Source organism: Poecile atricapillus, chromosome 21, assembly GCF_030490865.1.
Source record: "Poecile atricapillus isolate bPoeAtr1 chromosome 21, bPoeAtr1.hap1, whole genome shotgun sequence".
NCBI lineage: Eukaryota > Metazoa > Chordata > Aves > Passeriformes > Paridae > Poecile > Poecile atricapillus.
Window position 1 is genome coordinate 3,380,379 of NC_081269.1, and position 26,964 is coordinate 3,407,342.

At 41.9% G+C, this 26,964-nt stretch overlaps 3 protein-coding genes across 4 annotated transcripts in view; all 3 read right to left on the reverse strand.

Annotated features, from left to right (window-relative positions):
- BRIP1 (BRCA1 interacting helicase 1) overlaps nucleotides 1–4,731 on the reverse strand; it is a 47,562-nt gene extending 42,831 nt beyond the window's left edge. The window contains exons 1-6 of the mRNA XM_058854388.1: nucleotides 4,551–4,731; nucleotides 3,398–3,525; nucleotides 2,693–2,804; nucleotides 2,126–2,320; nucleotides 1,738–1,865; nucleotides 1,094–1,228 (exon numbers count right to left, since the gene is read on the reverse strand). Coding sequence (XP_058710371.1) covers nucleotides 1,094–1,228; nucleotides 1,738–1,865; nucleotides 2,126–2,320; nucleotides 2,693–2,804; nucleotides 3,398–3,490 — 663 coding nt within the window. The 5' untranslated portion in view covers nucleotides 3,491–3,525; nucleotides 4,551–4,731. The remainder of the gene's footprint in view (nucleotides 1–1,093; nucleotides 1,229–1,737; nucleotides 1,866–2,125; nucleotides 2,321–2,692; nucleotides 2,805–3,397; nucleotides 3,526–4,550) is intronic.
- Nucleotides 4,732–5,398: 667 nt separating this feature from the next.
- Nucleotides 5,399–20,192, reverse strand: INTS2 (integrator complex subunit 2). Of its 2 annotated transcripts, none has more exons than XM_058854447.1 (24): nucleotides 19,848–20,192; nucleotides 19,248–19,386; nucleotides 18,516–18,618; nucleotides 18,232–18,345; nucleotides 17,759–17,889; nucleotides 17,499–17,672; nucleotides 16,826–17,016; nucleotides 16,177–16,302; nucleotides 15,563–15,634; nucleotides 15,347–15,461; nucleotides 14,625–14,693; nucleotides 14,337–14,471; nucleotides 13,746–13,922; nucleotides 13,399–13,507; nucleotides 12,595–12,699; nucleotides 11,989–12,153; nucleotides 11,637–11,838; nucleotides 11,000–11,125; nucleotides 10,236–10,425; nucleotides 9,058–9,303; nucleotides 7,945–8,052; nucleotides 7,234–7,339; nucleotides 6,913–7,089; nucleotides 5,399–6,695 (listed from the first exon to the last, which is right to left on the reverse strand). In XM_058854447.1, the coding sequence occupies exons 1-24, from the start codon at nucleotides 20,138–20,140 to the stop codon at nucleotides 6,526–6,528; spliced, it is 3,543 nt and encodes a 1,180-aa protein (XP_058710430.1). In that variant the 5' UTR covers nucleotides 20,141–20,192; the 3' UTR covers nucleotides 5,399–6,525. The 2 variants fall into 2 exon arrangements, with proteins under 2 accessions (XP_058710430.1, XP_058710429.1); XM_058854446.1 differs by having other exon boundaries at nucleotides 16,826–17,052.
- A 157-nt stretch (nucleotides 20,193–20,349) lies between these two features.
- The window catches only part of MED13 (mediator complex subunit 13), a 54,449-nt gene continuing 47,834 nt past the window's right edge, over nucleotides 20,350–26,964 (reverse strand). The window contains exons 28-30 of the mRNA XM_058854241.1: nucleotides 26,775–26,948; nucleotides 25,621–25,721; nucleotides 20,350–24,976 (exon numbers count right to left, since the gene is read on the reverse strand). Of these exons, the coding sequence (XP_058710224.1) occupies nucleotides 24,844–24,976; nucleotides 25,621–25,721; nucleotides 26,775–26,948 (408 nt within the window). The 3' untranslated portion in view covers nucleotides 20,350–24,843. The remainder of the gene's footprint in view (nucleotides 24,977–25,620; nucleotides 25,722–26,774; nucleotides 26,949–26,964) is intronic.

Below are 26,964 nucleotides of genomic sequence, written 5' to 3' on the forward strand. Positions count from 1 at the left end.
CAGCGTTGCCTCAGTGAGCAGGACGATGCTGTTACCACATTATTGTACCACCCTAAATACACAGTCCATTAGGGAAGTGTTGAACAGCAGCTCTGTTGACTTCTTTTCCTAAACCATACTAGAAAAGCATTTTTACACCTAACAGCTTTCCTGTGATGCCCTTCCTATTCTGAACTAAATGCAGTTAAGGCTCAGAACTACTAATGAGAAATGAGGCTTTACTTTCTGCAATTTTCTTGATGCCAGGTAAGTTCTCAGTCTGCTAAAGGAAAAGTTCATCACAGCAAAATAATACCTTATTCTTTCATCCTTAAAAAGAAACTTAAACAGGAATAACTCCTTCTAAAGATGTAGCAAATAGTATACTGTTTAGTTTTCGATTTTCTTCTAGAAAATAAATTTCTAGAAGTTTTAAATCAGATTTTTCATGCACCCACACCAAAGTACCAAAGGAAATTTTACAATCAGGAAGGACGAAAGGTGTTTTTATTTGAAAATCAACAGCACACTCTGGTGGTGTTTGGATTTCAAACTACCAATTGAAGCTCAGTGGCACAAAGCATTTCAAATCTTAGTCAAAAATTTACAGAGCTTTCCAAAATTAATATAAACTATCTCACATCAAATGGCCTAAAACACAGATTCACTTCTGTTAAGAAAATATTTAGCTCCCAGTATCTTATAGTAATCCTATAGCTTTTGGTTTCTTTTGTGGTTACTACATCACTAACATAACTTGGCCTCTCACACTCAGCTCTCTACTGCCTCCCATTTCTTCTTCTACTGCTTTTGCTCCAAAAACATTCATGTAAAATCTATTTTTAAACAGTAAGAAATGCAGAAAATGCCTAACAAAGCTGCAGAAACAGGTAAAAAGCTGCAGAAACAGGTAAAAAGCTGTATCTTAACTTCTGATGTGACACTTCTGTTACAGAAAATGGAAATAAACCCCAAAAACACTGGAGAACATTAACTGCAATGTTTGCTCAAACTTCATTAAGCTGCATTTCATGCATAACCCCTTCACATAAAATATTGTTTAAAATGGTTTAACTAACACTCCTGATGTAAAAAATATTCCTGAATTACTCACTGTTTGGGGAGAAAAAGTAGTGGCTTTCATGCTTTTTTCAGAGTGAACAGTCAGCTCTCCATTTTTTCTCTGATGATAAACTTCTAAAGCATCAACAAACTGGACTCCTTTTGCAAAGCAGTGACGTTTTCTAACCTGCTGGGGAAAGAAACAGTGTAAAAATGCACTGGGCAGAGGGATGTGCTCACACTGGCAGCCCTGGTTTTGTTTCACCTGAGTTTGTTTTAGTAACTGGGCATCAACAGTTTAACCAAATCCAAGCCACACAAAAGTCATTAGGGAAAGCTATAAAGTTTTAATTATAACAGAAACTGTAGATAATGCAGAGCTTTTCTTGCTTTGCTTTCCCACTGTTACAAAACTTACAGAAATTACAATACTACCAACTGGGAATAAATATATTTTGGGGATATTACTTGTTTAATTGAGAAAGATTTTAGGACAGGGTATAATGAACAATTTAGTGCAACAAGGGATTCCTTTGTAACAAGTAACAACAAAAATGAACGAAACCCTGTCACTCTAAACTGTGACTGTGATATGACTCAGCTATTTCCTACACCCTCCTCAGTAACATTAACTGGGATTTGAGAGTTTGCTTCAGCTACACCCAGATTATTTCACTGCCCATAAACTCTGCTCACCTGCTGCTCTGTTTCTAAAGGACGAATCCTTTTCCTGTCTACTTGAAAATCATCGTTCTCACTGTCATGAAGGGATAACTTTTTTTTGGCAGACAGTTTTGAAGCCAGTGTTTCATTTTCCTTGCATTCTGTAATTAACAAAATAAAACGGATGTCCATTACTAGGGATGCATTAAATAAGGGCAACATTTTAAAATGTAATTACTACAGAATAGTAACTGCTAGAATTACTATAAAATATATGGTGTAGAAAACAGTGTTAGATATTTCTAGACACACTAACCACTGTACAGATTTCATGCAGGACAGAACCATGTCTGCTGTTACGGTAAAAAAAAGTCCTTGGCTTGAAAGCAGCAGAATTTTAGCTGTCTACAGATGAAGTTACCTGTGTTTGTCAGTGAACTTCCAGGCTTTCTGGAAGTTCCTGTGTCAGGATAATTGGCAGAACAAGGAGCACTGTGAGTCACACTCGTTGCAGCCTCGTTGCTCTTGGGCTGGGAGTGACACTTGCAGCGACACGGTGGGGACGGCTCTGCCTTCCTGTCCTCCTTGTCACTCGATGAGGTTGGCACTGGTTTTTCTGGGGGACAAAGTCGTTTGTCTGTCATTAAAAACCACTCCAGACACGAGAGCCAGAGGTGCACAACAGTGAAGATGAAAGTTCAGGTACCAGTCATAAGCTGTGGTCACCCTCTGAAGAACTGCAGTGCACAGAAAGGAAAACCCTCCCTCTTCCATCCATACAACCACAACCCACAGGGATTTTCTTCCAAAGTTCCAACAGCCACTCCCTTATGGGATCTAAACCCAGCTTAGCACTATTGCTTTATGGGGGTATTAAGGCAAGGTGTCCAGTGGTGGACCCAGACCTGAAACCAAATGTTTAAAGGCTGATGAAAAACAATGAATTATTTTATCTTTTGTAATAAAAATTGTGCAGTGAGACACGTACCATACAAAGCCTGCTGCCATGATAATGCAGAACAAAGTAATGCCAAGCTTTTGCCACTTCCTGTGGGGCTCTCCAGCAAACAGTGCTGCCTGTTATTCAAGCCTTTAACAATCTTTAAGGAGAATAAAAGAAAAAGAATTAACAGAAAACAAAGCAGATGTCTTTAGCTAATCTCAGCAATAACGTCCTAATGTCCAGCTTGAACTTTCCCTGGCACATCTTAAGGCTGTGCCCTCTTGTGCTGTCACTGGTTAAAACTTTTTAAAAATATTTAAATATAAATGCAATAATTCATTTTGAAAAATTCTCCAAAAAACTGAAAACTTATTGAAATATTACTATACGCAATTATTCTGTTTAAACAACATGTCTTACTAAATCATTCCTGTCCCTAAAAACTTGAACATTTATATACAACTGTTATTACAGCATACCTAGATAAATAACCACATACTTACACCACATGGAACTTGTTTCTTGACATAAATGCTCCCAAATCCAAAATGTACTTCACCATTCCCTAATCATGGTCCAGATGTTGCACAGCACAGGGAACACTGAGTGGTTACCACTGAAATTCTCAAGCTACTGCAAGCTCTGAATTTAATGTGTCAGCTTTCTAAATGCTGACAGAGATTCTGGAATTCCAAATATTGGAAAACACAAGCTCTTAGTCTGGCAGATGCCAGTACAAATTCTACTTACAGCATTCATCATAGCGAGCTGGGAGGGGTAAGCCTTGCAGGGGAAGAGGATCTTCACCCCCCCAATGGTATATTCTGCCCCATCAGAAGGCATTGCCAGTTTTTCTCCCGTTTACTTCAGGTTTAAAACTGCAATTGAAATACAGAATTAGTAACTCAATGCTAACAAACAAAGCCTGAAACAAATGCAGCCCCAAATAAAAACAAGCTGTTAAGCTAGTAACAGCTCAGGATGTTAGCAGAACTGGAATATAGGAACTCATCCCACACATCATCATTTTAGACTTGGTCATCATTACAAGCAAGAGCAAGTTGCCACCAGCTAAAGAGTAACATCAGCAATTTAAATAAAAACACCATAAGCTGCACACACCAGTTCAGATTCCATTAGTCAGACTGCAGATAGAACACAAATCCACGCAGGAAAAAATATTTTAGAATATTAAGTAACTAAAACCAGCCAGTTTTTTAACTCTAGAGGTCCATCTTGAACTGCAAGATGTCATAAATTACAAACATACAGCAGCTTGTACATTTTATAACAACAAAAAATAAAACTGGACAGTGACTTTAAAAATGAGATATTTACAAACATCTTCCACAAATAATGTGGTAATTAGTCAGGGGAAAAGGAGTATCACTCGCTTTACTATTCTGTGATTATCACCTTGAATATCTCTGAATAACAAAAGACAATTTCTTCGTGTTAAAAAGGTGAAATTATTGAACTAAAAATATTGCAGGCATAACTGGCTTCAATATTTTTGAACAACACAGGGTGGGTTTTTTTTCATCATAGTTTTTCAGCAGTGACAAAGACAGCTGCTTTAAACTAGCAGATTCCCCGGGATAAACTGACTCACTGACTTGTGTCCTCATCTGACTTTTAATAATTAAACATATATATCAAAAAAGCACCAATGCATGGCATGATTCAGCTTCACCATCGAGCTTCCCAATAGGAAAAAGCAATTCTAGCAAAAGAAGAGCCCTGATATGAGTTTACAGCCAACCTCTCCTTCCAAAAGGAAAGGTCACCTCGCTCCAAGGCTTTTCCCCAACCCATTCTGGGAGAATGACTCGTTTAAAAGAGCACAACTCCGAACTAAGTTTGCCCCTGAGGAGGAGGGAGGGCCCGGGACACCGCACAGAACCTTCACGGTGTGACCAGATCCACCAGAGCGCACCGGGCGCTGCCCAAAGCCACATCTCGACCCGGGCAGAGCTGCTTTGCCTCCCGAGGGCAGGCGGCGCTCAGGAAGCAGTGATGCAGCCCCAACCCAGCCCACACAGCAGCACCTGGGAGTTCGCTTCCTTTGTGTGTTCGGCGGAGCGGAGGCGCCGGCAGCTGCTTCCCCCACGCCCCTCACGGCCCCACCGCGGCCCCTCAGCGCCCTCCGTCCTTCCCGCCTCCGCCTCAGCCAATCAGCTGACAGGAAAGGGCCGCGCGCCACCAATCAGCAAAGCGCACACTGGGATGCTCCCGCCTGATAGCTCTGAGCGCCGAGCCAATCACAAGGCGCCTCGTTGGTTTCCGGGTTGTACGCGTTGCTAGGCAACCGCGCTTTTTGTGAACTATTTATTATTGTTATTGGCTTTTATCATTACTATTATGAACATTACCTTTATTATTATAGTATATTGCCTTTATATTTATGTTTTATAATATTTTATAGATTGTGTTTATTACTTTTTATAATATTTTATAAGTATGGCATATTATTATTTGGTATAATTACAAATTTTCAGGTGGTTGTTATTATTATTATTATTATTATTATTATTATTATTATTATTATTATTATTATTTTGTTATTGTTATTAATATTACCCTTGTTTTAATCAGAGTACTGAGAAAACACCATGGAAAATTAATAGTTTTTGGAAAGTCAGTGTCTTTTCAGTACCACACACAGTTCCTGTGCCCCCAGGTGTTTCCCACAGGTGAAATTTGGGATGAACCTGGAAAACTTAAAAGCAAAACAGGCAACCCCCTTTGAACTTCAGTCATAATGTTGTTGGGTTTTTTTATTTAAATACCACTACAGCATATAAAATTACACTTAGAACTGAGGAGGAAAAAAATACATACATTTAGATTATTTACATAATTTACATAAAGATGACAAAAATACACTCGGTAGGCAGATGGTGATAGGGGGTGTTACGGCAGGAATCCTGGAACACAAACCCACAGGGGTTTCCCACATTTCCATGAGGGAATTCCATCCTTATACAGGAAAGAACAACCAACTCCACATGATGGAGCAGAAAGGATTTGGCCTTGGAATTGCTTTGGCATGGCTGAAACCTGTCCCTCCTCTCCTTATTCCTCTGCCCCTCAGCATCCATCTCTTTTTTTAATCTTATCCTGATGACAGCTCAAGATACCTCTCCTAAGAGTCTGTGACTCCTTCAAGTCATTTTCATCTCTTTTTTTTAAGTTAAAAAACACAAAACCATCTGAGCTGTATTCTTTAAAAATCCCATTTCTACGGCTCATTTTTACTAACAGTACTTTTTTTTTTTTTTTAAGAAACTTTTAGACCAGTTTCAAACTTTCAGTGAAGGCTGGTTGATCTTTAAGTTCCCGACCTCATGAACTGAATTTGAACCAATGGTTTAACACACCAATAAATGTTTTAATTTTCTTAGAACTCAGTATGATGGTGCAAGTTTTTGACACCACTTTTTCAAGTATTCCTTGGAGTACTTTATTCCAACTTGCTCTGCAAGGCTCTGGAACAGCAGCTCATTTACCTCAAGCAAAGCACTTCAATCTCAAAATTTTTCTCACCCATCATTTTGCTGTTTGCCCAACAATATAAATATTCACTTTTCAGTGTTATAAAACCCTTCCAGGTGTGTTGCTCTGTCACTTCAGGAGCTGAGCAAGCCTGAAAATCACTGTTTCCCTGGAAATTATTTACTGATCTCTTCAGCCTCAGAAGTTCTCACTGGAAGCAACAAAATCCTGTTGAAAGGATTTTCTTCTCTGCCGTGACTGAATCAATGAATGAAAAATGTGGACTTTTCCTCCAGCTCCTCAGTCCACTTTCACAGCTTTTTCCAAATTTAGGCACCATTAAGAGAGGGAAAAGCTACATGACAACTTCCCTGGAGTTTTTCCTAAATTCCACTGACACTCATGTTGATTATTTCAATGATGGTGTTTTCCACACACTGGCACAGCCGAACATCAGGGTCCAGGCTTGCAGTGTCCCTGGAACAGCTTTTGCTGGAGGAATCTTTACAGAGTCCTGAGAAATCGTGTGGCTTCTCTTTCAGCTGCTGGAGACCTAGAAAATGAAGCAGGAGAAGCAAAGTACACCTCAGTAAGTATTGAGAATTGTTATTTTCCAGCCATAACACAAATATGGACATTACGAGATTGCAAAACTGAGCCAGCACCATTCCATGCTTCACCACAGGTTATTTCTTGAGACACCACAACATTTCTGTCTCATTTCCCCGTGTCTGACACCTTTGGGGTGCTTTCCAAGGCCCTTGACTTACGGGTGATGATGGGGTCGAAGTCTCGTGTCTGTGTAGCAACATCAGAGGCACAAACTTGTCCAATTTGGATCAGCAGGGACATGATGTCCTCATAGAGGGGAGGAAAGGCTTGGCAGAAGGACACCAGGCAAGGCAGGGTGGGCATGAAAAACGTGTAACGCTTGGACTGGGTCAGAACTGCCAAGGAGGAGGAAATGGAGAAGTGAAAATAAAAATCCAATCAAAAACTGTTGTTACTTTTACAATAGCAATTAGACAGAAAACTGCATTCAGCCTAGAGAAATCATCCTGGCTCCCCCAGCAGTGGATTTTGGGATTTACCTGTGAGCAGGGTCCCCATCACATTGATGGCCAAACGAGCCACGCTGAGGGATTTGGGCAGAGCATACTGGATACACAGGTAGGAGAGCAACTGGATGGCAAAGATCTGTCAAAATGAAAAAGCAATGAAGTTACAGGATGTTTTACATCTTCTATCCAAAGCTCTTCACCCCACTTAATAGTAAGTAAATATTCTCTGTCTTATCATGAAGGAAATTGAAGCCAGAGAAGCCTTAACAACAGTTATTATGATTATTTTTCTGCTGGTATTAAGAAAAATAACTCACACATATTTAACATTAATCAAAGTGTTTCAAAATCTCCCCCAGACTCTACTGCTCCAACATTAATGATGAGCAATAAAGCAACACACAATGTTCAACACAACCCTTGCAGAAGATACTCAGGACTGATATATTCTAGTTTTAACCTTAGTTGATCAGCAGTAACTTAATGCCAGAAAGGATTAATTAAGAGCAACCACAAAGCTGGTTTGATACAGAAACAGGGAATCTTTAGCTCAACAAATTCCAGTTGCCTTCAGTACCAGGTCTTTACTGAAAGGTAAAAGTGCTACAAATATGACCTGAATATCCTAGGCAAGTTAGAACAGGATGTTTTTAGTTTTTAGTGTTTTTATTCTCCCCCCCTCAGCCAATTTCATCAGGGTTAATACCACAGTGATTCCCCAGCCAGGTGACTGCAGAGTACCTGCTTTTCCAGTTCAGGCTGGGCAATGAGCTCAGGAATGAAATCCAGACAGATGTGCATGGATGGGATCCCAGCCACTGTCAGTGCCAGAAGTTCACATGGATAACCCTGTGGGATTAAGAAAACAGATGTGTCAATCTGTCACAGGTGTGTTTTAAAAATTCTGTTTCAACTAAGATTCTAAATTACACCTGTGCTAATGCTTTGTTTCAAAATGAATATATTTCTAACTCCCTTTTGTTCAGAGTTTGCAGCAGGCCTGTAATGCCAAGGCAACAAGAGGCAGGCTGGGTACAAACCCAGGGTTTGAATCAGTTCTTTATCCTCACTATTCAATGATTTATTTGCATGGAAGCTCTCCCTCTATTCTCCAAAGGAAAGCAGACTGCAGTGACCTTTTCCTTCTGTGTCTTTCCTGTGTTCCAAATTTCACCATCAGCCCCAACTTGCTCATTTCACAACTGCCCTGTAATGACTTTTTTATCACTCAATCAGTTCCAGGTCAAGGCAAATTAACTCTTTGTAAAGAGTCTGCCATCTGGCAAGGCACAATTTAATATGCATTAAAAACACATTTATATTTTAAAAATTGCTGATCTTTCCCTTCATCTTTTTTTTTTTTTTGAAGGTGCTCAGCTGCTTTTTCAGAGCCAACCTTTCTCCTCCCACTCTAAAGAGATAAACTGTGCCCTAACAAAAAGGAAAGATAAGGAGATGTTTACATTTGAAACCAAATTAGTTTTGAATAATGGGAATATTAATTTAAAAAGATGGCCAGAAAAATGTAACCCACAAAAGATGTGGAACAAGTAATTATAAGATGATTAGGGCAGTTTTCCTTGGCCCAGATGGACAAACTGGAAAGGGCAGGAGCACAAAGGAGGGGTTTCATGATGAGGAACAGGCAGAGCTTGGGTGCTGCCTTCTCACTACAACCAGGAGACCAAGCACTGAAATTGAGAGGAAGCGTGAGCTTTACAAACTGGGGGAGACACGAAGGAGAAAAGTGGGTTGTTATCATTTCTGAGGAACATTCAGCAGCCTCTGACCACCCCCCTTGGCTCCTTCCCACCCTGACAAACCAAGGCAGAGCTCAAGCAGTGCAAAGCAGACCTGGAAATGCACGAGTTTGACGATGTTGGGGTCAGCAATGTACATCTGGTGCAGCAGGCAGCAGATGAGGCACTGCACCTCCCGCAGGTTGCACAGCAAACTCTGCTCCTCCTCCTCTGCCTCAGCAGCCTGTGGGCTCGGGGGGCTCTGCACATCCCCCAGTAAATCCTCAGCAGTGCTGCTCTGGCCCTTCTCTTCTTCTGTAGGCAAGCAGATCTCCAGAAGGATCTGCACAGCAGCACTATCCTGGGGAGAAAAGCCACAGAAGATGCTTAAAAACCCCCAAAACCAATCAAATACAAAGTAAGAACAATTTAAGAAATGGAAGAATGTAATATGATTAGGATTTCTACCTATAGATTTTTTTAAGTACAGAATGAAAATTACTCAGCTCAAGAATCACAAATCCTGTAGAACATTTTAAAAATGTCAACACTTTATCTCAATCAAAATGCAAAGAAAAAAAAAAGGCTAAATCTAACAAAATATCATAATCACAGATGAAGAGTAAATTCAGTGCAATCTCATATTGCTTCAAAATAAATATCAAGTGGTCCTTTAAAGCATCCAGAGCAGACAAAGTATGCACAGGGCCATGTAATTCACAGTATTTATCACCCTGCTCACTTAAATATAAAACTTCCTATTAACTCAAAAATCATATTAAAATGGGAACTTCCTATGTGACATCTTTCCAGACAGAGGGATGAAGAGATGCCTGTGGAACAGGATTACTCAAGAATTTCCATAATGTCAAGCTAAGGAAGTTAACCATCCTTCAGCCTCCCACTTTCCAGTGCTGGCTGCTTCTCTGAAACATCTTTCAGATGAGCAGGCATGGGTCTGTCACATTTATTGATGTTTTGCTGCTCCAAATCCGACCACAGAAACAGCCTCTGGATCACATAAACATCAAGGCAAAAAGGGCTGGTGATCAGAACACTTCTGTTCTGACAGAACAACCACTATCAAAGCAGTGAATCAGCACAATGCTTCAGACTAGAAAACAGAAAATATTTAACCATCTGCATACAGAGGCAGTTTTATTTTCCCTGGTAACAGAAGTTGTTAAAAAAAAAAGAATTTAAAAGGCCTAATTTTTTAATCTTCTATTTCTGCATTTCTCTTTCATCATTGTTTTTCCTCACATCGTGCAATATCCATTTCTTCCCTCTTACCTGAGCAGCAAGCAAAGCATTTTTTAACTCTTCCCTTGTAACTTCTGGGGCCTCTGGACCCATTGCATTGTTTTGGGATGGCCTAATGTCCTGCTCTGCTGTTTCCTTCAGGTGAGCATTAAGGTAAGCTTTGGAAGCAAGAAGATATCCATTCAACATGTGTAAAATGATATCCATCAGAGGAGGACTCCTGAGATGGGAACACAGTAAAACAAAGACATTTCAGTAACATGAACAAACTAAAGGTACTCCCAAAGGCTGTAGCACCACAGCTCCTCCTCTGGCATCAGTGACATCTGGAGGAACCAATTTCCAAGTACTGCAAAGACTCCCTTGGGAAATTAAGCAAATCTGCCTCTGTCACATCCATCAGCACCCACTGGCAGAAACTATTGCCCAAAAGGATGGATTAACCTACAGGCACAAGAGCTGCAAGGATGTTACAGCTAAACCTCACCCACCACCACGTGGCAGCAGCCGTTTCCAACACGCTGCCAAGTCTGTTTACCACAAATTCACACACCCACATCCAAAATGGATGAGCCATGTGCAAATCCCAAAGTTTTGAAAACACAGCTGGACAGGATGAAATACTGGAACAGCAGGACCAGCTCCACAGTCCTCAGGCCAAGCTTACACAGATGCAACTGCCAAGCTCCTGTGATTAGTCTGAAAAGAAGTTTTGAAGTGCTGAAAGCTTTTAAAAGTTTTCTGTTGGACAGCTTTATGTTAAGCACTCACTGTGCAGCAGCACAGGCACTCACCTGTGAACTCTCTGATCACACCTCAGTACAATCAGAGGATCAATCATCAGATCATTCTGGGTGTATTTCTGCTGTCGCACTATTTTTGCTGAAGGCTGCAGGGCATTAACAGTCATCACCCACAACCTAAAATGAGAATAATTTATGATGTTTTTAATAGAAATTTTGTACAAGAAAAGGGGTTCCCCTAAGCATTTGGTCACTCAGCCATATTTTTCTAGGCCTACCAAGTAGCAAAAACCCCATTTGCAGCCCTTGAAGTTAACCAAGGTGTAGTTAACTTACACTCCTTGGACTTACAGCAGTTTTCACTGCAATACAGTATCCACTTCATTAAAAAAGGCATTTTCTTACCAAGGTGAGTTCCTGTTCCATCAGTAATTCATCACAAACAATGGACACTATAAAACCATACTCCTGTATTTTAAACTGAAGACTTCCTTTCCCCTGAGAACAAGAACCACCTTCTTTTTAAATGCAAAGGTTCAAAATGTCAACTAACTAAAAAAAATGGAGCTCCAACACATTCTATCCAGTCACAGTCTCTGATCTCCCACATGAAGGCATTGTGTTATTTTTAAAAGAAAAAGTGGCCTTGCACCTATGTGAACCAAGAAACCAAACAGTATTTTGATACCTTCTGGGCATGACAGTGTTCAGAACCATCCAGAGTTTATTGACAGCCTGCAGAATCCCCCGTGGGACTCCAGCTTCCAGCAAGAGATTCATGTTCGACGTCAACACTTCTGCATAGGGGATCAATTCTCCAGCTGAGAGAAGGGTCAAATGTTCCAGGATCTGCATCAGCTGGGTGTGATTTCCAGGCAGCATGGAAAAGGCTGTAAAACAGAAACAACGGGATCTTGACAAAACTGGACTTCTTACATTTGAAGCATTTTGGTTATGCAAATGCAGTATAATCACACACTTCAAAATCTACTATATTCCAATCCATTTGGAAACAATTTACTTGGAATGAAGTTCTTTACCTTCTTGGAGCTGTTTGGGAGAGTGGTTCTTGGCCATGTTGGTGAGAAGCATCCTCCTGAGCAGGGCATCAGTGCCGGTGATCTGCTCCTCGCAGATCCAGTCATCCACGATGCACAGGTGGGGGTAGTTGGTGGCCAGGAGCCTCAGCAGGGCAGAGTGCAACCCTTGGGGACATCAGGGACATTGACAGCTCAGATCTGAGCAGCTGCATCTGTCACCTGAACACATCTGTGCCTTTTATTTCAACCCCTGAACTGAATTGCTGCCCAGCAGCTCAGTGAGGTGCACATTCACAGCCTGACACTCCAACAGAGGAAAAGTTACCCTTTGGAAAGTAACTCCTAAACTCAGCCTGGAATACTCAACATTTTCAGGTAATTCCTACACTAAAACCTGCCCTAGGGAGGTAAGACCCACTCTAAAAGGAACTGCTTTCCTCACACTTCCACTGTGACTCTCCAAACATCTCTGCAATCTCAGTAGCTACTCCTGACAGATTTTAAAAGCAAGAAAAAGGAAAGCAAGCTATGAAAAAAGCAACAACCACTGAGCTGAGAACACTCAGCCCTTCACTTCATGCCTTAGACCTTCAGACACGTTTTTACCTCCCAGTTCCTGCTGCAGCCCCTGTGCCTGCCGGATGAGGTACTTGATTGGAATCTGATCCATCAATGCTGAGGAGTAGGACTTGGGTTTTCTCTGCATTGCAGCTACAGAAAACAGGACAAGAAACCACACATAGGACTACAGCTAAAAAAAAGTATTTCCCCAACTGGATCAATAAAGAAACTGTAAAGCACTTGTCTCTATATTATCCAGGTAAAATTGACAAAATATCAAATAACTGTAATTGATTTTATAGTATTTCAGAGTAGGTAAAAAAAGACTACAGAATACTGGAAGTTTTGGACCTTAAAAAGGGCCAATAAAAACACACACCGTATATAAACACTGAATTTTCACTGATGTTTAATTTCATCAATAAAATACACAGCAGTCTTTTAGAACTGATTTAAAGTCTTCATTTCAAAGGTAAAAATGAGATCAGTAAGTATTAGCAACTATAAAATTGCCAACTGAAAGAAAAGTGTGTGCATGTTTGATGAGATGTGAATAAATTAAGATCTTAAATAATTATGAAGTCTTTGTTAATTGTTACTGCATTCCTTAGACACTTATAAAATTTCTTGTAACTCAGCTTGGACCTCTTTTACTCTGTAAAACAAATTACTCCACTAGAGAGTTTTAGCAGGAACTTTATGTCCTGAATCTCTACAGCAATATTTTATTTCATCCAAACTTCTAAAAGTTTTATGCTGTGCTTGAATCTGACAGAAGCATGAATTTTTCTCCCTCTTTGCACCTAATTTTTTAGTTCATCTGTTTCCTCCTGGTGGTCTCACATTTACCTAGAATCTTTGTGTTGGCCAGCAGTGCCTCTTCATAGGACAGGACGTAGTAGAGGACGAGCAGCTGTGTGGTGATGCTGAAGCGCTGGGTGGGACGAGTATTTTCTCCCTGCACATAAAACCACACACGAAGGTCAGGTTGCACTCATGATACTTGAGAAGAAAAATTTGGATTTACCCACAAATATGATGAATGAGTAACAAGATTCACTTCAAAACACATGACTGCCACTGTAGCAGGAAGGTTTAGAGGCAGTGAAAACAAAAAGTGAAGCAACGTTACACAAATACAGAATCCTGAACCACGTCCCCATGAAGAACAAGAAAGATCCAGACAAGATGATTACCCCAGAGAGTCCTTGGAAAACATTCAGGATCTCCTGTTCAGTGACAGGCTGGTTGGTGGCCTCTGGGTTGGATTTAGAAGCAGGAGTGAGGATGGAGTTAATGTAGACGTCGATAAGGGGAAGCAGCTGAGGGTGCAGCGGGGTGGTGGTTTCACAGAGCTGCCGATAGATCCAGTCCTACAAGAGAACATCCCAGGACACGAACAGCTGCCAGTCTGCTTTGTCTGCAAGCACAACCCCTTCCAATAAATGAGCCTTTGACTTTGGAAAGTGTAACATCAGTTCTGAACTGGTCATAAACTCGGTACCCTGGACCCTGATTCACAAACAGAACTTGTCTGGGCTGGAAAATCATTCTGACTACAATGAAGCACAGATGGAGGAGAAAGACTTACAATTTTTTACTTCATTAAGCTGTGCTCTCTGGATTGCAGAGTTAAAAATGGGCACCCTAACTTAAAACACAGTTCATTCTTAAATTACAGGGTAGGGAGGTACAAGATTTATCAAGAATTCTGTTCCTATAGTCAACCAGCCTGCAAAACCTCATGAGCTTCAGAATTATGAACAGAAATAAAACAAAGGCGGTACCTTAATGGATACTTTGTGCTTGGTGAAGGAACGACTCTTTAAGAGCTGGTAAATGCAGTGAATAGGTAAAAAGCCAGTGATGTTGGCACTGAGGTTGCCTGTCACAGGCACACGAACAGCGTGGGCTGTAACCACCTGAAGAGACAATGAATAGAAAAACACCACTTAGCACAAGGTGTCAAAGTCACAGAGCCACAGCCCTGACTGACATCTCCTTATTTTTGGGGAATACCCCATAGGGAAAGGAAAGGGTGAAGAGGGAAAAAAAAATCCCTAGGTTGAAAATACCTGTTCAGTGAAAATCTCCTGTGTGAAGATTGTTTTCATTCTGCTGAGCGAGCTGGGCTTAATAACAATCTGAAATCCAAAAGAAAGTACTTAGAATTGCAAGTTCTATCTTTCCTATAACTAAAGACTGCAAATTTATTTTATAAACTGTTAACTTTTAGCCTTTTAAAAGTTGTCTGTTTTCCTGGTATCCCAGTCAATTCACATCTGTATCAAATGTCAAACAGAAGTATTTTCCAATGTCACAAGTTCATCACCCTGTGTCTCCTCATCCTAAAAACTCCATCCCCAGCTTTTACACATGGTGAGACACTGCTTCACAATAGTGAACCATTGGCAAATCTCCTTTAGCAATTTACAGAAATTAATTTTTACACAAATAGATATTTCTTTTAACTATTTCAAATGAAAATTTTGCAGCTCAACTTGGAAACTACTTCACTTAGCCTTCGAAAAAGTTCATTTCTTGGAAATAATGATTTCAACAGGGCAGCACTTTTTGAAGATACTTTTATCATCACATTCCTCTGTATCAAGAGCTATTCACGTTTTCATGTTCTTCCAGAGGAATTATTACTAATTTTTCAGGTTATGTTTATTTTAGGTATATTAGCAAAACCAAAGCTCTTTATATCAAAAGTAAAATAAATACCAAAGTACCAAAACCCAGGAAAAAAGCTGATTTTAACAGACAAATGTGCAGGAAATAGTTAAGGTTTTACCTTCATTCCCAAGGTGGAGCAGACCAAATCAATGATGGCACTGAGCTGGTTGCTGTGGAAATACATGGCTACCAAGAGGAGCATCTCTCCAAAGGAAGCAGACACACCAGAAATGCTGATGATAATAAAGAGGAAGAAATACAAGACGTAAGTAAATAGGACATAAATAAATGTGAGATTACTGGAATCACTAAAAGAAATCCAGCCTGCTCTCACCTTTCAAAGTAGGCTTCTTCCTTTATCATCCAACTGAGCCACATCACCATGAGTTGCTCCTGCTCTGGAGTGCTGCACAAAGAAAATCCATAATAGATCCTTTTCCTAGAAAACAAGTGCTAGTTTTACTAGCACTTGCAGAGAAACCAGTGTTTGAGGAATCTTGCACCAGGAGACTTTTTGTCACTTTCATATCAGCATCCAACTGCTGATAAGCAGTGATATTTGGCACAAAGGTGAGTCCAAATGCCAGGCAGCTTCCTTTTTGGAACACACCCAACAGAAAGCTACACCCCTGAATTATCTGCACTGCTTTTAAGGAATTTAGCCATGAACTTGCTCCATGGGAAAGTGAACTAGTCAGGCCTACTACAGTCTTCAAAAAACCACTCACACTAAGTTCATGCTAATGCTCATCTCTCAAAAGACTTACTATAAAACAAGAGTGAAACATCCATTCACTTTCCACAGAGTGAGACAAACTCCTTCCATCAACATATGAAGATATTATAAAGAATGAGGGGGGAAAAAAACTGTGCAGCTGTGGGAGGGGCATTGCCTTAATGGTGCTAAAACAGTCAGATCTTCCAAAACTCCTCCTGTACTGAGAGTACCTGACCAGAGTGGAGAAGGCCAGGAGCATGCAGAAGGACAGGGACACAAAGCGGACACCGGCCGGGGTTGCGGGAGGGCGGCTCGTCATCAGCTGCAGGAGCTGCTCAGCTTCCTCATCCGTGGGCCTGAGCAGGACAGAGAACAAAACAAAACTGGCGATTTAACAGGGAAGAGATTTCCAGTCTCTCACAATGGTTAAAGATTGAGTTTTCCCTGTGATTCAATCTGTCAGGGTGGTAATTTTCTCTGAACTTAAAGTCATAAAAATCTCTGTAAGAGACAACAGTGAGAAAGCTTCCCCAGGATATAGTCTTGCCTATTAGTACAAACTGCTTCAATTAAAACTAACAATGCATAAAGATGCTACATTAGCACTCTAAAAAGTGAAAGCAAAGGAATAGAAACTCAAAATCCATACAATGTATGTTGCTAGAACAGAAAATAGCTGTTAACTCTACACACTGCTCCTACCATGTGGGTTTAGAGTTCTCTTAATGAGTCTCCAGAAGTGATTTTGCAGCAACAAAGAACTGAAATTGCTGAGTTCTGCCCCAGGTTTTGAGGACACAGCGGCATTAAGACAGAAGTGCCCAAAACCCTCTGCTGAAATAGGCAGCCATGAACAAAACCCCAAAGAAGGTTCCTTACTTGAGGCCAGCAATGCCCATGAGAGCGCAGTAGAGCCTCAGCAAGGCGCTGGCCTTCACCACGTGCTCCTCCTTCAGCCCTGAGTACACGGACACGTTGGGCTCGGTGTCAGCGTCAGCCTCCTCCACGATGTGTGTGCTGCGCACCGTGGGCAGGATCCCCATGAGCTCCAGCAGCAGCTGCCTCCTCATCTGCCACAGCACAGAGCTGATGTTATCTCTTTTTCTCTGTGTAAGAGCATAAAAGATGAGAACAATGTCAAATTCAGCCCATCGAACAATGGATTATAAAAGAGTTTACACAGCCAACAGTTTCCACTGTCTTTTTATTCAAGACAGTTTTCAGCTCCAAGCTTTAGCTAAGTCACCAAAGCAAGTCAAGATGCATCTTCCCACTGTGGACACTGAGGATGAACATATTTACCAGGCAAAATTTACAAACATACAGTTCCCTGGTTTCCATACCTAAAAACCTCTCAGGGGAACAATCAAATAGCTGCTGCCTTCAGGGGCATTATTTATAGATCTGAGAGCCCTGTAAGAAGAGTTTGCCTTGTAAAGACATCCAACAGGATTTATGTGCATTCAGACAAATCTGCAGCACATGTCCAGAAGACTTAGAGCAAACTACAAGAATGTTTCTTTAAAAGCAGAATACTCAAAGCTTTTCCTACCTGTTGGCCATTTCGGATGAAAGTTCCAAACCATGTCCTAACCTTTGCATTTGTTCCAAGCAGCAAACCACTCACAAAACACACCAGGTCACTCACTCCATCATCTGAGGATTCATTCTTGGTGTGATCCAAGGTCAAAGCCACACCAAGACCTGGCAGGTGACATTCTTCCACCTGGATAAAACACTCAGGATCAGTCATCTTTGCTGGGTTTGAAGCTTCCGGAAGGTTCTTAATGATGATTCTCATGACAGACTCACCACCATGCCCCGGACTCTCAGGGCTTGGGAAGGGTTCATCTTGCACAGGTGTCGAAGAGCTTCTGTTCTGCGCCGGCCTCCAACGCTCTCCTCATCCTGCCGCTCGCCGTTCTTAATCAAACCTCTGCAGACTAAAGATCCAACAGCAGCTCTGAGGAAATGTACCCTTCCCAATTTAAATTATCACCTCATCAGATGTCTCAGTGGAAAGGACAAGAACTGTTAGAAGGGATAGAGGGGGTTCTTAGCCCCAGCCATTCCCTGCCCAATCAGCCTTTGGAACAGTGACCTACAGATGAAAAGCTGTGACACATGCAGTGAGCCTGGCCTGCAATCAGACTGCAAAAAATGGGAATTCACATGCTCAGGTGGCAGCATCCAGCAGTTCAAACCTGTGTAACTCGTGGTTTAGCCCAGAATTAACCACACTGCTAGAAATCATTTCAAAAGCTGGAGAAGAAGCTGTAACTCACCCTCATTGAAACTGTCAGGGACATTGGCTACCAGAAGGCAAAGGAACCAGGCTCCATTCTTAACATGCAGCAGAGCTTCAGCCACATCCACTATTGGCAACAGTGATGGCAGCTCTGGATGGAAAGAGGGTGTAAAATGTCACAATGTTTCACTGGGAAACAAATACCCTGTTTCCAAGAGATGCACACCTTAGGTTAATTCACATCTGTCACAACAGCTGGCAAAGTTGTTTTGTTATATTTGTGAGAGGTCAGAAAACACCATAAATACAGAAACACCACACCTGCTTGTAAAATGCAGAGAACATCTGCTGCCTCCTCCAGGTAAACAGGACTCTCGAAGAGCTCAGAAGATTTGAGGAAAAACTCACCATTTGATTCTGACACCTGCAAGAATTATCAGTGAACAGGTTTTATGAAGCAATTTGTCTAAATCTGCTTTAAATTCAGCACGTTTAATAGATTAAAAACTGCCAAAGTCATAAAGCTATCAACACAGAACAAGCAGGAAGAGTTTGCAGAACAAGAAACATTTACTACTGGAAATACTTCAATACAGATGGTGTCATTGCTTCTTTTTCAGAAAAAAGAAAAATAGCCCACTGACATTCTAAGTTTACACAAGGAAAATAAAATGTTTGGTGAGCAAGGAAGTGGGGGAAGAGAAATATGATGGCTAAACTCACACCGAAATAGGAGAAAAGAATGGGATGGAGAAAAGTCATCACTTCATTTCCAAATTACTTCTGCACTGATAGACCACCAAATCACATCATGTTTGACTACAGCATATTATAGAGTCTCTATAACATCAGCAAAGACTTCCTTTACAAAGTCACAAAGAGTTTAAGCATAAGCCTCTGTTCAATCAGACTGAGACTTTGAAAGTTGATAAAGCAGGTAAGGACTGGAGAAGAGAGCTCACACCACCAGCACCACCAGAAACAGAACCAGTGCATCAGCCAGTCCAGAGGGCAACCTAAAACTCACAAATATCCACCTATGGGGAAGTTCACCTTGTTCATAATGGCCAGTAACTCGCTCAGCACCAGCCGGAGCCGCCGAGGAGAGTCACTGTGCTCAAACTCCAGCGTCAGCCCGTGCTGCAGCTGTGACACCAGGATGCTTTCTCCACTGCCACCTCCCAGCTTGTGCCTGGCACACAATTCAAAACAGCAAGTATTAAACGTTTCTGCAAACACCGAAATGCTTCCGGTTAAAGGAAGACAGATAGAGATCTCTTCTATCCCGTCAAAGATCTGTAAAGACTGTTTAATTGCAGTACAAAAAAACATTATTTCAAACAAAATTTCAAATGTTTCTATCCCCCACAAGCACAGTCAGGAAAGCGCATCCACCTGAGCCGTCCCTTCATCCCACAGAGCCATCCCAGCCCCTCCCTGCGGAGCAGCTCCCTCAGAACATCCCACACCCTCCGATGAGCACGGCGGGGGAACAGATCCCCAGGACACACAGCTAAACCTCAGGGCTTTCCTAGGAGATTATCAAGGAACAAGAATAGCCGGGTCCGTCCGGCGCTTAAACAGCTGCTACAAAAGGAACAGCTGGAAAAGCCACACAGCGCTTCCGCCACACATCTCCGTTCTCCGCATTACCGGAGCTGCTGCTCCTTGCTGGCGTCCTGCTCTAGCGCGTGGAAGTCCACGGACAGCAGCGCCACGATGGAGTTGACCGCCTCGACCCCCGAGAGCAGCCGCAGGATCAGCTTCTTGTCCTGCGCCCAGCTCTGGCTCTGGTCGGCGGGCGCGCACAGCGCCATGCGCACGAGGCAGGGCAGCAGCAGCCGCAGCTCGGGGTCGCTCAGCGCGGCCAGGCGCACCACGTCCACCTTCTGCATCGCCTCGAAGGCGTAGGGGCTGACGAACTGCAGCGCCGAGCACTCGGACATGGCGGCGGCAGCGCCTCCCTCACGGCCCCCGAGCCCACCCGCCGCCGCCGCCGCCGCCACTACCGGGGGAAGCAGGAAGTGACGTCACGGCGGGAGGGCCGAGGGGCGGGAAAGGCTGAGGGACGGAAAGAGGCGGGAAAAGCTGAGGGGGCGGGAAAGGCTGAGGGGCACCGCCCGCCCCGCCCCCTCAATAAACCCACAGCACAATCAAGGCTTCATGAATAATTTATTCCATTTGAATTTTTTTTTTTTTAAAAAGTATAAACTTTTTTTTTTCTTCATTTCCTCGATCACAATTTGTACAACTCAGTGTTTATGGCATTCAGCAGAAATAGTGTTTGTTCCTTAAATCGCTTTTTGTTTCTGTGTTTTGTCACGATAAATACAATGGTGGCTCGGCTGAGGGCAGATGGCGGCAGTTGTGCGAGGCTCCCCAACACATCCAGCCGTGCCAAAGGGTGTGGGAGCTCCCTGACGTGTCCAGCCATGCCAGAGTGGCGTTGAAGCAGCTCCTGGACCTGTCCAGCAGTGCCAGAGAGGCACTGGAGCAGCTCCTTGGTGTGTCCAGCTGGGCTGTTGGAATGGCTTCCCAGTGCGTGCAGCCCTGCAGGAGGGGCGGTAGAGCAGCTCCCCAGTGTGCCAAGCCGTGCCAGAGGGACATTGGAGCAGCTCCCCAGTGTGCCAAGCCGTGCCAGAGGGACATTGGAGCAGCTCCCTGATGTGTCCAGCCGTGCCAGAGGGACATTGGAGCAGCTCCCCGGTGTGTCCAGCCGTGCCAGAGGGGTGTTGGAGATGTTCCCCGGTGTGTCCAGCCGTGCCAGAGGGGTGTTGGAGCGGCTCCCTGGTGTCTCCAGCCGTGCCAGAGGGGTGTTGGAGCGGCTCCCTGGTGTCTCCAGCCGTGCCAGAGGGGTGTTGGAGAGGTTCCCCAATGTCTCCAGCCGTGCCAGAGGGGTGTTGGAGCAGCTCCCCGGTGTGTCCAGCCGTGCCAGAGGGGTGTTGGAGCGGCTCCTCGGTGTGTCCAGCCGTGCCAGAGGGGTGTTGGAGAGGTTCCCCGGTGTGTCCAGCCGTGCCAGAGGGGTGCCATGGCCAGTGACGAGACCGCAGGCTGCCGCATCCCAAGCCAGCGCTCAGCAAGGTCCTCATGTCCAGTTGACTCGGAAAAACCTAAAGCTCGATGAGTAGCATCCTAAAAAAGTGACCCTGAGGATTCTGGTAGGTCCCAAATCCAGTTTTACTGTAAATTAAGCTTTACTCCACTGAAAATAAAAAAGTACACCCACAAATAATAATAAAAAAACCCCTTTATGTATGAAGCATAGTCCTGGGCCCTTAAAAAAAAAAAAAAAAAAGAGAGAAAAAAACAAGAGAAAAAACAAAACCACCTTCCCAGCTGGAGGTTGTGAGACAATAACATTGTACAATGTCACCCCATTAATGAATTCTCCAAAGAAACCCAGATCAAAACAAGGCTGATGCAGCATTACTATCCCAACAGACTGATATGTGGTGCCATACTGTTGTGCAGCAAATTATATGGTGCAATAGCATTTTTTTTAAATGTTTTACTCTTATTCTTGAAAGCTTTAAAATAATGCGACATAATATTTTGATATTACAGTATTAACAAATAGTGCTTGATTAAAGACATCGGCAAGTCTTCATAGCAACACATAAAGTTAAAATTACCATCAGAGGTAAATATAGAAATACAATAATCTGCGCCATAACTGACAGCTAAGTAAGAACATAGCTGAGGATTTAAATATAAATCCATTTATCTTTAATTATTTCAGAGAATGTTAGAAAGATCTAAATGTTACAGCTACTTTTAAAATGTGAGGGTTGTTACAAGTACAGCTGGTTGCCTTGCTGGTCTTACCAACAGGGTTCTCAGAAACCTAATTCAAACAGTAGTGTCAAAGGTGACAAAAGGGCTTAAATGCAGTAATATCTGGGTTAAAATATGTATTTTTAATTGGAATGGAAGGATCTCAGCTTCTTCTTTCATTGGAAGAGATAAACCTCCACAACTACCACTGACAGGAACATTTTCTTGCAAGGCCATTTTGAAAAGCTGTAGCTGAATTTTTCAACTATTTAAGCTTGTACTTGCTAAACAACCTCGACTTATTGGATTGTGACAATTTCATTTATAAACCAGCTATTATGTGCACTTAAAATAGTTAAATGAAAGTAGCAAACAAAAAAAGTATGCCCAATATAGTAGCTGGCTCCGTGGTGCTGGCAGGTTTGATATGTACATTGCCAGCTGTGACTATCACTCCAGAAATGGCCCTTCTAATATTTTATAGTGGTTACAATATTATAATTTACTTTAATTGCATTTGATGGGGGTGAGGAGTGGGAAACTGGCAGCTTTCACAGTAGGAATTTCACAGGGAAGGCTGGTCCAGGTAACAGAATACAGTTACACCAACGTTCAGGCAGCTGATTCACTTACCTTTAGGAATACAAGTCAGAATGAACACAAAACAAAGCCACACCAAAACCCAGCCCTTGGAACTTGCTTAACTGAGCCAGGGTTAGAAATGACCACTTAGCGACAAAGCTCAAAGGAAAAAAAAAGGACATACACTTTGAAAATTCCAGTTTTAGGAGCACTTTTCCACTTCAAAAATGCCGACCAAATGAGAAAAACCTTCTGTAAGACAATAATGTGCCATTTAATCTGTGGTGCATTACCAAGATAAAGTCATGGACAGACCCAGTTTTTAACTCTATTTATCAAAATATGCTAACTTCTGATTGCACTCATGTTGTTCTGAAGAAATGACTGAAAATTCTCATCACCAATTGTACAACTTCTTTATACAAAACCAAAAAAAAGTCGCTAATATTGTATGTACACGATTCAATGAGACTGTTCATACGAAAAAAATCACCTCAGGCAGGTCTTTTGCATTTACGAAACGAGATTTTCATGAACACAGTAAGTTTGGTAAATGCAAGCAAATTCTTCCTTGTAGAGGGTTAACAGCAGGTGCACAAATGGATCTTAAAACTTGCTCCTTTACAGGTTTAAACCAGCGAGACAATATTAAGACCCAGGACTTGGGTTATCGTGACAGGCTCCTGGGAGCGCTGCAGGAGTTCAGTTTTTCATCTGGCAGTCAGATAAGGAACCCAGAAAAAGCATCTGCAGCTGCTCTTCAGCACCCGTAGGGGCTATTTTAGAGCAGCACCAGACATTTGGCATGTGCTAGGAAAAAGGAAGGAAACTATAGAGAAAAAATGGTGGCTGCAGATAGAGGGAGACGTTTAAGAAAGCTTTGTGGTTTATCAGTCCCTTTCCTGGGGAGGGCAAAGCCTCCTTGGCACATGCCCCAGCCAGAGCCTGAAAATGGGATATGGGGAAGGCCATACACTGATACTTGGGACCTTCACCACAGTGCCAAAAATACATGGAGAAGGAAAATGTTCAGGGTTTCGTGCTGTTTTTTTACTAGTGGAATAAAATCTGAATACCAGAATTCACTGAGAATCTATATACACCACATTTTAGTTAAACACACACCAATCTTAAAGTCAAGATTGACTATTTTTGCATTTGTAAAATGGCTAGAGCTGGGCTAAATTTCAGTCTGGCAGGAGACTTTGGATAAGTTTTCTGTGTGTTCTGCCTCAGATTCGCATTTTATCACAAAAGTGGAAGCAAACAATGCAGTGAGCACAGTGCCAAGAATATCCAAGGAGCAACAATACACAAGAGATATTCTTGTGATATTAAAACTTGTGTCCTGGAAGTGGATCTGAGAATCCAGCCACAGCCCTGAACCATAAGACAAACTTCAATTGAAGAGTTTATTCATGTTATTCTCACTACAAGTTAAACCACCTACGATATCACTTATATATTGCCATTGTTACTCTGTAAAGGTGTGATATAAAATGCTGTAAGACCCGGTACCTTTTCAATTTATATAAACACAGTGAACTTCATTACTGTACATGTACTCTGCAACTACAGCTTAGCTGTAAATCCCCCACACACAATGGTATGGACATTAACCCCTCTATCCCCATTAAACTGTACATCAAGACAATACAAATTTACTGTCCCCACCCACCCCTTACAAAAAAATAATACTCTAAAAGCAACCTACTGCAACTTTTAATTAAGACGATTACATATATTTTAGACCAATTGCTTTAAAGCAAGAAGGCAGTATAAACCTTCTAGGAAAATTTTTATAAAAGAGGTTAAGAAATATAAGACAATTTATACATTTAAAAACTTACAATAAATAAGAGATGCAGGCATTTTTGAATACTAAGTACTATAATCCAATACAAGAACATCTTGATGTTCTGAAGCCATAGGTTGAAACTTAATTGTTCCTCATGTTTCTTCTCATCTCCATGCTTTTAAAATTCATTAACCATGACTGGGTACTATGGCTCATTACTCTTCACAAATACTGTGGCTGGGGAAAAATGGTTAATTTTGCTACTAAAAATGTTATAATACACTTTCTGATCATCATTCTGAAGCGTCCCCCATAGTCAGTGACTCAAAGACAGCCGGGCGATGGGTGCCCCTCTCACAAGTCGAAACAATATTTGCTGGAAGTAACAAGATTCATACCCCATCACAAACAACTTGCACTGAGAAGAATTATAACTTAGTCCTGCAGTGAAATATCCCTTTTCCTCATTTTTGTCTTGCAAAATTCAGATGAAGATCACAGCATATTCATGATAAAGTTATACAACTGATTCAGCACCACAAAATGAATTGGGAGACATGACCGTCTGTCCTGGGTTGCAGGATCACAGGTTAGCCAGGAGAGTGCATTGTACTGTTCCAGAACAAACCTGAAAAACAAACAGCCTTCTGTCAGACCAACACACTTCCTCACCAGGATTTTACAGCCCTAATTTACTACAATCCACCTTCTTTGGCACCAGAAACATAAAATAGGTTTGCCAACATCGAGAAATAACATGTCTTAAAGATTATTACAGCAGTTCAGAGCTAAACTTGCTTTTGCTGGAAACCTGTCATTGTAATTGCCTATTCTTAATTCATACCAAGAGGTTCACATTAAAAAAAAAAAAAACAGAAAAGGAAAAATAATCTGATGTTTTCTCAATTAGTGTCCCATGTTTACATAGGTCTGGGCTCCTGTCCTCCAGCACTTCAGATTTTCCACAAGACTGCTGTGCAATATTCTGTCTTAACTATTTCTGTCTTTTCTGCTAGACCTCAAACTTTCTTCTAGTTTGAGGAATTCATTGTTTTTCAAACATTTTCAGAGTTAAACAAGGGCTTAGAGATGTTTGGTTTTAATTTCACTGTTCCATGACAATCACTTAAAGCACAGCAATTTATCTCCACTAAGGATATCAGCTGTGCAAAGAACAAAAACCAACAGCACGAAAAACAAACATGCAGCTTCACTGCAGCAGCATTAAAAACTAAATGCACAGTATTTTTGCAACTGATCAATGACAAATACCTGAGCACATCAGAAGTTTGATTAGAATCAAGTGGATGGGAGTGTTTACTGTGGAGTAGCTCGTCTGATTGCACTGAAGGCACGTGGAGGTGCAAAGAGGCCTGAGGAAGGAAGAAGGAAGCCAGAAGTTACTGCCTGATCAACTACACCATATTTCCTTCCCCCACATTGTTATAGCTTGCAGTCACCTTCTCTAACACACAAGCCAAAACAAATCTTATCCTTAGGTCATCAACAAGTTCACGGCTTATCAGAATATTTATATTCTCTCACACAGATCTCTGCTAAAAGCACAGTGCTGGTAGTGAAATACATATTAGGGGGGTTTTTTAATCCCTTTTCTACATTAAGTGATTATTAAAAAAATAACTCAAGTGGCCCAAGATGTCTAATAAAACTTGGAAGTTCAGTTGCTTTCTATAGGCCTGGTCTATTTATATTTCATATATAGAGCTTCTTAGTGTAAATAATAAATCCTCTCTTCAAAATAATATCCTATACAAAGCCACAGCTGAGCTTAGGTCAAGAGGAACTGCTAATCCAGACACAAACTAGGCTGCAGAAGATATATCTGAATAATTAGAAAACAAATCACAGTATTAGAGATGCTGATTTGTTAATACAGAAAGTTTCTCTGTGTACCAATGTATGGCCTGAAATATGCCAAGTGTGTCTTGATTGTGTCATGAGGAGATAAGGGGCTCAGACAGCACCCAGACTGATGATACAATGGCTGTAACTTGGCAAAGCCAACATGGAAAAAACAGCTTTTATGCTTTGTGCAATACAGAAAGAGACTCATTTTTTCTTATTTTACCCAGGGCAGCTGAGTTGTTTTACTTTACTTATGTACCTCCCTCTCTACCACCAGTCCCCACAGGAGTCCAGCCTTAGCCTGAGCTCTGTCCAGGAACTCAACCTGTTCTTACAAAATCCTGGAGCATGTAACCAAGAAAAGAAAGAGTCCAGACCATCAGGAAGGAACATGAGCAAGTCAGAACCTTCAAAACAACCAAAGCTCAAAAACTGAACACCTGACCTCTCCTGAATCAAAAGCAGAGCTATCCCCAGAGACATGTACTGACTTTGGTTTAACCAGAAGAGTTTTCACCCCCAGATCCCTCAGGCTGCACAAGTCTCTGCCAGGACAGTACCTTAAGAAACAAGGGACACTGATTTTGTGCTTGAGGACACGCTGACCAAAACCAGTCAGGCAATGGACCTGCTTTGGCAGTTGACACAAAATAACCGAGGGCCAGTGGCTGCTGCAGTATATTTGTTACTTCATCATGAGATTCTGTGGAAAGCAATCGATCTGTGCCTTGACCCTGGAACACAACAGGC

What these genes read in the sequence shown, in the direction of transcription:
- INTS2 (XM_058854446.1), bottom strand. Translation starts at nt 20,140, where the DNA reads ATGTCCGAGTGCTCGGCGCTGCAGTTCGTCAGCCCCTACGCCTTCGAG. An exon ending in TACTGGCCATTATGAACAAG is followed by an intron (nt 18,619 to 19,247) that starts GTGAACTTCCCC and finishes TAATTCTTGCAG; the next exon opens with GTGTCAGAATCAAATGGTGA. An exon ending in GCTCCACCTTGGGAATGAAG is followed by an intron (nt 14,694 to 15,346) that starts GTAAAACCTTAA and finishes TTTGGATTTCAG; the next exon opens with ATTGTTATTAAGCCCAGCTC.